The sequence below is a fragment of the Notechis scutatus genome, chromosome 9 (assembly GCF_049901735.1).
Source record: "Notechis scutatus isolate UNSWTSFEM ecotype Mainland chromosome 9, rNotScu1.2, whole genome shotgun sequence".
In the NCBI taxonomy this organism is placed as follows: Eukaryota; Metazoa; Chordata; class Lepidosauria; order Squamata; family Elapidae; genus Notechis; species Notechis scutatus.
The window spans coordinates 7,475,558-7,488,445 of record NC_142017.1 but is presented as its reverse complement, the minus strand read 5'-3'; the positions used below and the strand labels follow the sequence as shown (position 1 = coordinate 7,488,445).

General features: G+C 43.2%; 2 protein-coding genes across 4 annotated transcripts in view; one reads left to right on the top strand and one right to left on the bottom strand.

Annotated features, from left to right (window-relative positions):
* The first annotated feature begins 3 nt into the window (after window positions 1-3).
* ORC6 (origin recognition complex subunit 6) lies at window positions 4-9,660 on the top strand. Its single transcript, XM_026675981.2, has 7 exons — window positions 4-453; window positions 958-1,087; window positions 3,041-3,204; window positions 5,119-5,208; window positions 6,862-6,974; window positions 8,587-8,655; window positions 9,009-9,660. Exons 1-7 carry the CDS (start codon window positions 389-391, stop codon window positions 9,128-9,130), a joined length of 753 nt encoding a protein of 250 aa, XP_026531766.2. The 5' UTR covers window positions 4-388; the 3' UTR covers window positions 9,131-9,660.
* A 592-nt stretch (window positions 9,661-10,252) lies between these two features.
* Window positions 10,253-12,888, bottom strand: part of MYLK3 (myosin light chain kinase 3) — a 36,582-nt gene continuing 33,946 nt past the window's right edge. For all 3 annotated transcript variants that reach the window (XM_087971498.1, XM_087971500.1, XM_087971499.1), the window contains 2 exons: window positions 12,691-12,823; window positions 10,253-10,895 (listed from right to left, as the gene is read on the bottom strand). In XM_087971498.1, coding sequence (XP_087827624.1) covers window positions 10,812-10,895; window positions 12,691-12,823 — 217 coding nt within the window. In that variant the 3' untranslated portion in view covers window positions 10,253-10,811. The remainder of the gene's footprint in view (window positions 10,896-12,690; window positions 12,824-12,888) is intronic.

Here is a 12,888-nt window from a genome sequence, read left to right as displayed (position 1 = left end):
CAGAGTCATGTGACTGCCCCAAGCGCCCTCCCCTCTCCCCTCCTAGGCGCGCCTCCGCCTGCCACTCTTCCCTCTCGCCTTCCCCATTGGTTCGGCGGACAGCGGAACGGCTTGAGGTGTTTGGGCGCGACGGGCCAATCGGAAGCCAAGCCCCGCTTCCCTTTTTTTTTTTTTTTTTCCCTTGGACTTCGAGTCCTCCTCCTCCTTCTCCTCCCTCCCCTCCCGCCCTTCCTTTTTTTTTTTTTTGCGCGCGCGCGTCATAGAAAAAGGAAAGTGGGCGGGGCGAGAAGGACGTTCGAAAGGGGCGTGGCCAAGGGGGTGTTTCTTTGAATGGGGCTTCCGCCAGCGCGGGAAAAAAAAAAGGAGACAGAGAGAACGGCCGGGGAGGATGGAGCGGGAGGTGCTGCAGCGCTGGGCGGCCCAGTTGGGGGTCTCCACGCCCGGAGTGATCAGGTGAACAGGGGGTGGGGGGCAGATGAGGAGGGGTTACAATTGGGTGTAGCTGGACCTTAATCTTCCCTCTCCCCCCGCTCCAGGAGTAGCCCCATTTATTTATGTAATATTTTGCTGGCCCGGGATGATGGGCCCTGTAATCCATCGCCCCTGGAAGGCTTTGCATATGGGGGAGGGGGTTGTAATGCGCCCCTTAACTTCACCTCTGGTGGGTCCCAGCACGACATTTTTGAAAGATAACAGATAATCAGATTTAAAAGGGACCTCAAAGGTCATCTAGTCCAAACCCCCCCTCGCCGAAGCGGGAGACCCTACACCTTTGGGACAACCATGGCCTGGATGACTGAGAATCCCTACAGACTTCTATGTAGGGAGGATTAACTAATTGCAAAATATTAAGTGTAATATTAATTTCACAGCTGTGAAGGTAAGAGCTAGGACATTAATGTCATCTCTTCTCTTGCCTTTCATACTGATGAGTAGCCTTTTTTTGTGGTTCTGCAGAAAAGCAGAGGAATACCTCCGACTTTCTCACGTTAAGTGTGCCCCCCTGCTAGCCCAGATGAGCCCCACAAGCAGTGCTGTGATCTGCCTGGACTTGGCTGCTACCTTCACAAGGAATCCAGTGGACAAAGTAAAGTATCTCTATTCTCTTGCCATTTCCTTCTCAAATGTTTTCCTTTGCCTTGCTACACCTTCCCCTCTATTCACGACTGTAACCGAGCCCATTTTTCCCCCTCTTTTTGTTCAAAGTATTGCAGCATAAATTCAGTGCCAGAAAAGTAAACACAGATGGCTGAGGCCTCGTTTAACTTCTTTATAAACAGATAAAAGTCAATTTTACAATACCAGTTGTAGATTTCTCCAACATGGAGCAAACCCAAACAGAAGCAGACCTGTTACAGGTTCGAGCAGAACACCAACTCAGGAGCTCAGAAACAGACCTTGCCTGCTGAACTTTATTAGTTCAGCAGGCAAGCAGAGGATAAAAACAGTTTCATTTTCAATAGACAGACTCAGAGCTCAACATAGCTTCAGAGCTGCAGAGCTTAATATAGAGCCACGCCTAGGCTACTTCTAGTTTCAGTTTCCAAACAGCCCTCATTGGCTGACTTAGTTGCTATGCCTATTCATTGGCTGACCTTGTTACCGTGCTCTGTTTCAGTTCACGAATATACTCTGACAGTTTTAAAGACAGTTGTTCAGTGAGTGTTTTCCCGTTTTTTACGACCTTTCCTTGCCCCAGTTGTTAAGTGAATCATTGCAGTTGTTCAGTTAGTTACTGGGTGGTTTAGTCAATCTGGCTTCCCTGTTGACTTTTGTTGTTGGAACAACACAAAAAGGGATCAGGTGTCCCTGGGACACTTAACTGTTGTAAGTGCATGCCAGTTGCCAAGCATCCCAATTTTGATCACATGACCATGGGAATCCTGCAGTGAGTTTGTAAGTGTGGAAAACTTTTTTCAATGCGGTGGTAACTTTGATCGAACACTAAACGAATGGTGCTAAGTCAAAGGCTACCTGTATTTTTATGCCGAATTCTTGAGAATTAGACAGTAGCATTTCCCTAGAAGTTTTAACTGCTAGTAAATAGGATAGGAATAACATGCTGTTTTGGGGTTTTCTGGTGCTGGGAATCTCTCACATTGGAATAGAATAGAATAGAATAGAATAGAATCCTTTATTGGCCAAGTATGATTGGACACACAAGGAATTTGTCTTGGTGCAAATGCTCTCTGTACATAAAAGAAAAGATACATTTGTTAAGGGTCAAGAATCATAAAGTACAGCAATAATAGTCATAGGGTACAATAATTTAGTTTTGGGGGTTTAGGAAAACAGGAGATGCTGTAGCCTTGTATGCAAAGAAAGCGATATATGTAGGGTTTGTTTGATATTGTACCCCATTCGCTATCGGACAAAAGTTGCAGGAACTTTTACCCTCCCTGACCCAAGAGTTTACTAGACAGGGCTATCATTTTATCAATTTATCACAACCTTTGGGAGGCCACCAGCCTTTTAAACCTAATTTAATAAAAATCAGACTGCCCACAGTCCTGTTCATAAATATAAAGATAACCAACCGGAGTACCAATAAGGACAAAAATAGTTTGATGCCCATGGGTAAAGGTTTCCCTCGCACATACGTGCTAGTCGTTTCCGGCTCTAGGGAGTGATGCTCATCTCCATTACAAAGCCAAAGAAAAGCCAGCGCTGTCCGAAGACGTCTCTGTGGTCATGTGGCCGGCATGACTAAATGCTCGAAGGCGCACGGAACGCTGTTCCCTTCCCACCAAAGGGGTCCCTATGTTTTCTACTTGCATTTTTACCTGCTTTCGAACTGCTAGGTTGGCAGAAGCTGGGACAAGTCACGGGAGCTCCTTCCCTGACAGGGCGCTAGGGATTCGAACCGCCGAACTACCGTCCTTTCTGATCGACAAGCTCAGCGTCTTAGCCGCTGTGTCCGTTTCGATGCCCATAAGCAATATCGAATAAACCTTTTGTTAAATGGTGGCACGTGAATGTCTAGTATAGGTTTTGGGGGGAAAAAAACTATTGTTTCATTGTTGTTGTTTTTCCTTTAAAGAGTTATTTTGTGAAACTCTCTGGCTTGAACAGAGCCACCTACCAGCGCTACCTGAGATCCTTTGAAAGCCTGCTTGCTCTGCAATCCAACTTTGGCATCAGAGAGGTGGCCATTCAGTTCTCCTGTTTGGATGCGACAAACCTGGCCTCCAAAATCCTGCAGAGGTAGGAAAGTTTCAAGGACCATTTCTGCTTCTGGTTGGGAAAAAAGAATGTTATTGGAATATGCCTGTTGCTGTTTCTCCAAAACCTTCAGGCCGGAGTTTCTCAACCTTAGCCACTTTTAAGACGTTTTACAGAATATATATTTGACTAAATCCTTCCTCATCCTCGGCGCAAACTAGATCGGGAACAGCTCTTGGAAAATGATCACCAATGGGCTAAAAGATGTAGCTGTCTCAGATGCTTCTGTGCTATATTTGCGGGGGTTGGGTGGGAATTCAGCCATCACGGTCAAGAATTGTAAGTTTATTCCTAGGCCAGGGGTTATAAATCCAATCTTGGCAACCTTAAGGCTTATGGAGAATTAAAGCTGGGGAATTCTGGCAGTTGAAGTCCACAAGTCTTAAAGTTTGCCAAGACTGGAAACTTGGAGACTCCCCACGGTCTAGATGTGCAAATCGGACGGCAATCTTTGGCCAATAATCTAAACCAGTGGTCGCCAACCAGTGGGCCGGGGACCACTGGTGGTCTGTGAGAAAATTTTGGTGGTCTGCAGAGAAATGTCCCCCACCCCCCAAAGCAATTAATCCAGGCTGCGTGGGAACACAAGGCTGCACCACCCACATGGCCTGCTCACCTGCTGGCCCCCCACCCTCCGGCCGAGCACAAATCTTGCCTTGAGTAGAGCCACACGAGCTGGAACTGGAAGGTAAGACCAACAGTGGGGGAGGGAAATCCATCCCGGCGTGGCTTGCTTCACATTGGTGGGAAAGTCAGTCCCCTATTCCAGAGCTGCAGTAGGCACACAGGACTGGCCCTTTGGTCATCCCAGAGCAGCTCCTCCAGTCCATGGCAGGCCAGTGCACCTGGGTTGAGGAGCAGCTACTCCGGGGATGATCAAAGGGCCAGTCCTATGCCTACTCCAGCTTTGGAATATGGGACTGACTTTCCCACCAATGTCAAGCAAGCCACCGTCAGTTAAAATTCATATCAGTGGTCCCTGGGATTTAAAATTATGAGTTTGGTGGTCCCTGAGGTCCAAATGGTTGGTGAGCCCTGATCTAAACCAGTGATGGTGAATCTTTTCGGCACTGAGTGCGCTGGAAACCCAAAGAACAGTTGGCCAGTGCACATGTGCATGCTGGCCAGCTGGTTTTCGCATGCGCCAAAGCATCAGAAACTTGAAGACCAGCTGGCCGGCATGTACATGCCTTTTTTTTTGGCTGTTTTTCGGGCTGTTTAGAAGGTGGTTTTGGGGGGCCTGGTTTTTGGCCGGTTTTCAGACCATTTTCCGTTGCCTGCAAAGACCAGCTGGCCAGTGCACACATCGGAGGTGGTATTCAGCAGGTTCTGGAGAACCGATAGCAGAAATTTTGAGTAGTTCGGAGAACCGGCAAATCCCACCTCTGACTGGCCCTGCCCCCATCTATTCTCTGCCTCCCAAGTCCCAGCTTCTTTTGTTGCCCTTCACAGGAGAACGGAGCTGGGAAGCAGGTTAGTGGGGTGAGGAGGGAAAGGGGGATTTTGCAATATCCACCCCCCTGCCATGCCCACCAAGCCACACCCACAGAACCGGCAGTAAAAAAAATTGAATCCCGCCAATGATGCACATGCGCACCGGAAACCGGAAAAGCAGCTGGCGACAGCACACGTAGCCACAGAGAAGGTTCTGCCAAGCGTGCCATAGGTTTGCCATCATGGATCTAAACTGTAATATTAAAAATATGAAGCTGCTTGGATAGTTTGTTCCATCTGCCATACCTAAAATTAGGAAAGAATAAGCAACAATCATTAAAAGGATTTTCCTGAATATTTTAATGGTGTAAGAGTTTACACGTAGCAAGTTTTCATCGCTAAAGATGAATCTCAGATTGAATTCAAATTGTTGGGACTTCAGTGACCGGTTTCCCCTTTCAGGTACGAATCCAGCCTGCCAGAAGTTCAACGAGTGGCTCTCGATTTGTCGAAACCCTTGTTCACCACCGTGGCCTTGTTTACTGCTTGCAAGTAAGATTGGAGGAAATTACCAATTAGTTTCCCTTGGGTTGATTGTAGGGTGGGAAGGGTTGACATTTGCAGTTGGAAGAAAATTGTTTATATTCCAGATTCTTGATTTATGGTGTGTTCCACAGAGAGGGAATGAACAGATTGTGATGAAGATCACGGACAAATTATGGAACCTGATAAGACTATTGTTGCCATGAATCAATTTTCTTCTAAAAAAAATATACTGTAGGAAATGACCAGGCTGAAACCCGAGGGAGGGGTCAAACGTGTCATAAGTCACGAGTCCCTGCGCACCCACAAGAGTTCTAAGTCCAGCCCACCTTGAATGCCTTTCTTATCTCCTGCTTATTTCCCTCGACTGCTAGTTGTCCAGATTCTTGTAGGCAGCTTCAGCTCGCCCTAAAATCTTTATACTCATTTGAACTGCCTGAACGTCCTGATTTCCCCAGCACTTCACACATACCAGTTAAGAGGATACTTCTCATGGTCTCTGATTTTGATGCCATTGCTGAAAGATAACTAGCCTATTTTTTAATATTTAAAAAACTTTATTAAACAAATTCTACAATTAAAAAACAATAAAAACGTATTTCCACTCATTGCAGCATATTTGTAGTAGTGTTCACTCACTGACATATTCTTAAGTATATAGAATATTACTAAATATTATTACAATTATTTTACATTTGATTTATGTTATATTTTCACATATTTATGTACTTATTTACATATTTATACATAAGTATGCATAGTTAGGCCTATTCATACCAAATTATTTCATCACACCGTAACTTTTCATTTCATCTCTCTATTTTGTGTCTACCTTGCAGCTAATTATACCATAACAATGCCAAATTTCGTAGTGCTCTGTTTCTTCTCTCTCCTTCATTTCCATTGAAAGCCTATTTATTTCTGCACACTAAAACCTTTTTTTAATCACTGTAATTAATTTAGAAGCAAAATACATGAGAGCTATGGAATTGAGTTAGTGGTACTCTGTAATGTTCAAATAGTCCACTGAAAATGTCTTGAAGACGGTAGGTTTGAAACAGTCCAGATTATAGGATTTTGGCTCTCTTGTCCAGCCAAAGAGTCGATTAACATGATTGATGGGAATTGTAGTGTTGCTGTAGCACTCCTAAGATGTTTGGTCCTGCTGAGGTCTTTCCACAGGGAGGAGCCCTTCCCCCAAATATCACATCCCAGGAATAGTTAGGGAGGCAATGGAAGGGGTCAGGTATGTTTTGAACATGTGGTTTGGTTTTAAAATACTTTCTGTGTATTGTATTTAGTTTTAAACTACTTTATAAGGATTGTCGATTCATGGCCTGCTCTTGCTTGTCGAAAAAGCAGACTCTTGAGAAAAAAAGTAGAACATTCATAGAACAATGCAAAAAAAAAAAAACCAACGGTTAAAAAATACCTTAAATCTTTTAAAAATGTATAACAGACATGCTTTTCACAAGAAGCATCTCTAACCGTTTTTTTTATTTTTATGTTTGCTTGTTTTAGTGATGAGATGCTGGTGGGATGTAAATTCAAACTGGGAGCTTCTAATTGAGAGATTTGATAGCAGCAGCAACTGTTTACGGTGTAAGTTTAAATCGTTGGGCAAAGAAGGTCTTTTCACGAATCCAATCTTTCTTATTGCAGATCCTTGAAACTTAAAGTGGATAAAACCAAAATGGTGACCGTATCAGGGGTGAAGAAAACCATATTTGACCGGCTCCACACCCAGTTAGAGAAGATTAGCCAACAAATCAACCGTATGATTTTCTTTATGCTTTTTTTGTCTTGTTTTCGCTTCTTGCAACTTGTTTTTTTTTTTTTTAAAAAAAAAAAATCACCTCCACATTTTTTGTAAGCCTTTTATTGGAAAACTAAAGGTGAAGCGCCTGAATACAGCTGGTCCCCGCCTGTGATCCAAATTGAGCCCAAAATGTCTGTTGCTCACTGAGACTGTTGTTAAGCGAGCTTTGTCCCTGTTTTTATGAGCTTTCTTGCCACTCTTAATTATCTCCTCATCTTGAGGTGTTTCTTCATCTTTCCAATATTGTACAAAGATAGTCCTCGCTGCTAAAACATGTAATGCTAAATTCATACTTCTCTTATCGAATTTTTCTGATATCATCTCTAGTAAAAAAACAGTTCAGGTTTAAAATCTACATGTTTCCCTGTTATCTTTTCTAACCATCTATGTATTTCTGCCCGGATATTTTTTGTTTTAGCACCAGTCCACCACATATGATAAAATGTGCCCAATCTTTTGGTTACATTTCCAACATTTGCTAGACCTATTTTTAAACATTTTTAGCTAACCTCGCAAGTGGTAAATGGCATCTATAAAACATTTGAAATAGATTTTGCTTTGTAAGAAGGGAATAATTTTGAGCTAGGCCAATCACTTTCTAAACGAGACCAAAGCCAACGAGTAGAATTAGCCAGTATCTACCCCACATTACAACTTCTAAGGCATGGGGGGAAATCAGTATGGGTAGTCCTCAGTTTATGACCATAATTGAGCCCATGATTTCTGTTGTTAAGGGAAACATTTGTACCCCATTTTACAACCTTTCTTGCCACCGTTGTTAAGTGAATCACTGCAGTTGTTAAATTAGTAACATTGATTGTTAAGTGAATCTGGCTTCCCCATTGACTTTGCTTGTCAGGAGGTCCCATAAGGGGATATGACCTTGGGATACAGCAACGGTCATAAATATGAGTCAGTTGCCAAGCATCAGAATTTGGTTCATGTGGCCACAGAGATGCTGCAATGGCCGTCAGTGTGAAAAGCAGTCCTAAGCCGCTTTTTTCAGGGCTGTAGTGACTCCAATCGGTCACTAAACAAGTGATTGTACATCAAGGATGACCTGTATCAAGCTAAAAATATCAACCTAAGCTAGGAAGCTTTTCATGGGGGGTATGGGGCAAACATAGCTACTGCAGTTTGTAAAGCCATGGCTTATTAGAAGTGTGACCAAATTCAATGGTAGCTTACTAGCAAACCTTGTTTGAACATGCGAGAACTCAACAGTTCGTTTGACTCAAAGCTGTTCCTCCAGAGTTTGAATCAACTATTTATGGCTAGTTTCAGTTGTAGACAGAAAGAGCAAATACCTGGATAAGTGACTTTGGGCCAGTCCCTCTTTGTCATCCCACCTCATAAGATCACTGTGAGGAAAATAGGTGGCACCTATTATTAGGTAGGCTCACCACCTTAAGTTGACAACTTTCTGGACTTGGGTTGTCCTGTTTCCTACAAAGTACAACCAGTTTCTTCGTTCAGTTTATTTCTTATGGCTTATTCAACTGAATGTAGCCATTGTTGTGCATTCAAATGTTGCCCAAACTTGACAATAGTTTCTTCTTCTTTTCAAGGAGAAGGTGATTCATTGAAGTTTGAAGAACCTCAAAAATCCTTCCTTGAAGATCTTGCAAAGGAAGAAGGTAAGATAGACCTATTTATGGGCAGGTTCCTCAGCTAGGAAACATCCTTATCCTACTGCCCTCAAATAATTCACAGCTTTTATAGCCGGAACACGGCTATATCCATCCTGGTTTGGAATTCTATAAACCAAACTCCAGAATTGCAGAAGTCTCATAACAACCAAGCTGGCTGAATGCCCAAGTTGTTCATCTGAATCTATTCCAAAACGCATATTTAAATGCCAGCTAGAGGTTCCACAAACAATTTCTTAACAAGCAAGAGGGCTTCACTAATTCTGATGACCTAAGAAAACTGATTCTTCGAACTGTGTGTTTGTGCACAGACAAATATATCTTATTTTTTTCCTCATTAGTTCTGGAAGCAAAAGTCCCTCGCAAGCATCCAAGAAGTGAAATTGAGCCTAAAGAAGATTATGAACAATGGAAACGAAGAATCTTAGAAAATGCTGCAAAATCACAAAGGAACAGTGTGTGAGTGGAGTTGTTTCTCCGGTGAATGCAAATGTCAGTCTAGTCGGTTGGCCATTGTCAGGCTGGATAACTAGTCTGTTGGGAGAAAAATAAACCTCTGAATAAAACTTGAAATCCTTGAACAGGCCGCCATGAAGCCTAGATAGACCTGCTTTTAAATGAGTTCAGCTCATTGATACTTCAGCAAAATGTGAGTTTTGTTTTTTGCGTTGATACAACTGTAGTTCAGATAATTTCATGATTTGGCTCTGATTTTGGGCAGCAAGATATTTCCATGTCAGTTATAGCACACACTTAATGCAGCAGTAAAATAACTCTTCTATAAGAGGCATGGATTAAGAATATAATGCAAGATGCCTGGCTTTTATCTTCCCGTGTGTAACTAGTGGGAATCACAAAATCATACAGAATAAATGTCCCATTAACTCTTTTTAAGATTGGTCCCTCTCAGCTTTGATTATTTAATTTTTTTTTAACGATGACTTGTGTTAATTCCTCTCTGGCAGCCTCAATAAACTTTTATTTGTGCTATAGTCTTCTGTTTTGTGGTTTCATTCTATAAATCCAGATATCAGCTTCTGAATTATAGCTTTGTCACCTCCGTAATGATACCCTAATCATAAATGAGCAGAGCAACGAATTGGTTAATCATTTAAGGAGGACTGGCTGGGGAATTCTGGGAGTTGAAGTCCACATCTTAAAACGGCCACGGTTGAGATACATGGATTGAGATGGTGAAAGAAAAATGGCCATGGCAGCAGGACCTCAAACTGAATTTAGGACAAAAGATGCTGCCAGTATCCCAGTGCGCCTTAAATTGTCCAGCTGGATCCAAGCATTTCCAAATCAAGTTGCAAGGATCTGACTTGAATGTTTGAATCAATTCAGAAATTCAGCTCCAAGGAATATTTCTGTGACTGAGGATTTTAACAGTTTTAAATTCTGTTCTTAATCTTTCCCCCACTTACATTGTCAGCAAATTAAGTCGTTTTTAATTTTTATCTCCCATTTCCCACCAAACCCCAAGTTGATATCTTGATGTCCAAAACAGTGGCAAATAATTATACAGATCATCGTTTAAGAAAAAAAAAAGTTTAGGAAAGTTAAGCAAAAGAGAAGCCATAAGTGAGTGTATAAAAGGTAACTAATTTTATTTACTTTTCACATTTCTGCCCAGCTCAACTCCCTCCAAAGAGGGACTCTAATCACAATACAATGTCTTGGCAAGTGTTCTTAAAGCTATTGATCACTACCCAAAGTTCTACTTTAAAAGCAAAAATACTGAATTCAGAAAATAACTACCACAATCTCTGCAGAAGCTACATTTTCTGCTTGAAGAAGTTCAACCTTCCAACCATGGCTTGACATTCTCAAAACCCTAACCTCCTTAAAAATAAGACAACCGGTCCCCAGCAGAAAAAGCCATTCCTAACCATTAAAATGTGCAATTACGGAAATGAAAGTCTAAGAGGTATCATTCAAACTGTTTTCTTCCTCTTGCAAGCAATAGGTTGTAAGACAACCCATTCAGTCAGACCTCTCTGGTGTAGGGAAGTCCCAAGGTGTCTTCTTAGGCTCGAAGGCTCGTAAAAGCAGACGACTGGCTGTAACAATTGAGGAAGAGGAGGAAAGAAAACGTGAAACTGGTGGAAATGGATGGGTCCCTAAAAAAATATCACCCAATCTCAGTTTTCTTCAGCAGTTGGAGACTCAGCAAGGTTAGGGAATCTTCTCAATCTGTTGGCAGCTGTGACCACATGGAAGTGCTTCTGTAAAAGAAACAAAAAAACATGTTGGAAAACCAAGACTCTTGCAAGATTCCTCCAGGGTTGGATTGTACCTTCACCAGAACAGATTTCATCATTGTTCTGACCCACGCCCTTTTCCAACAAATCAAACACAACCCAAAAGGAACAGAAACCTTGTAATGCTTTTACAAAATAATTAGCTGTGATAAACACAAGCCTTGCCAGACTGTGCGAGACTTGCCAAAAGATCACAGACAAGAAATAATTTGCAAAATAAGAATCAAACTCAGGATACTGGAATGTCCACGAGGCAGGAGTTTCAAAACGTCTTTGCCTTCTGCAAAGAATGTTCATTTCACAGCTGGCTTTTATCTTCTTGAAGGAGGAGCCATTACCTTGCGGCCTTACTCCCGAGTCGCCCATGCTGTTGGAGCTGCTCTTTCCTACGAGCAATCCTGCGCGCATGTGCACTTGGCACAGGCTCCTCGGGAACCTCCTCATTGCTGCTGCCAGCCCCCACAATCTCTGAAGGCAGCAGTCCATCCCTAATGGTCCTGGCCCCTCATCTGAGTCCTCGCTCTCCTCAGCCGTCCGCACCTGCTGCCGGCTAACCACAACAATCATACAGATTTTTGAGATCTCTGCCCATATGGCTTTGTTTTTACATAATATTACCTAAGACTTTATACCAGTTGTCTACTCATCACGTTCAGTATCTATGGAGACTCTCAGTCCTTCAGGTCATGGTTGTCCCAAAGGTGCTGTTTTCAGGAGGCAACTGGACTTTCTGGTTTTTCTTTGAAGACATTTTGCTTCTCATCCAAGAAGCTTCTTCAGCTCCGACTGGATGATGGGGGAATGGAGAGCTGAAGAAGCTTCTTGGATGAGAAGCAAAACATCTTCAAAGAAAAACCAGAAAGTCCAGTTGCCTCTTGAAAAAGCATTTTTGGGACAATCATATTCAGTATGTATCTTCTGCTAGATCAAACTTATCCGTTGCTTAAAACAAGCTTGCTACAGTAGCAGATAAAAAGCTTGGATATACAACGTATTGATGTAATTAAGAGAAAAAGAGGCATAATTGTGTTCAGATCTGGCTTCTCCTGTACAGAAATATTGTCACCAATGAAGGTAAACATACGTGTCCATGGATAATGTTGCAGGATCCAATCTGAGTCGGTCACCGGGACCAAAAGTTTGTTTTTTCCAAGCTTCTGGTGACCGGCTTGGATTGAATCCCACAAAAATATTGTCATCCGTAGTAAACAAAACTGTTCTGACCCAGCTCCCCAAACACGACAATCCCTCTGTAGTTGAAGCAATGATTCCTTTATTAGGAGCGCCAGCAGCCCCAGCAAAAATTTTCTCTCACCGCCGGCTAACAAGTCTGTCCGGCAGGGAGATGAATAGTTGTTTGCCACCCCCTGCCTTTTATCCCCAGAGCTAGGGTGGGGCTTCGCTAGCAGTGGTGACTCTTCAGTCCCAAGGACCGGCTCATAGATTTCCACTGCTCTCCTCTCCTCTGCCTTCTGTGCATCTGCCTGTCAGGCACTGGACCCAGCTATTCCTCCTCTTCCTCATCAACCACTTCCAGACTTGGGGGCTAATGACTCTCCATCTGAGGGTTGACAGATGGCCCAGGGTCTGCCTCCATCTCTCTCTCTCTGACAGCTCCTTTCCCTCTTCCACCTTGGAGCTCCCAGATTACCTGACTCCCACACCTCCTCCTCCTCCTCCTCTGCCTGCTGGAGGGGCCGACAGGCCACCACAGCAACATGGAGCTCAGAAAACGAAGAGGAGCGGTGTGGGCATTTACCTTCCACTTCTTCTGGGCCATGTATTTCTGTAGAAGCATCTGAGACTTCAAGCGAACTTTCGATCTCTTCGCCTTGGTGGACAGATTGGTCAGCCACTCGTGTTTCAAGCAGTTGGCTGCGCTTATTCTGCCACTGGGATATCAGGACCAGAGAAAGGAGAGAAAAAATATTTGTGAAGGGACAGGTTGCAATGCAGG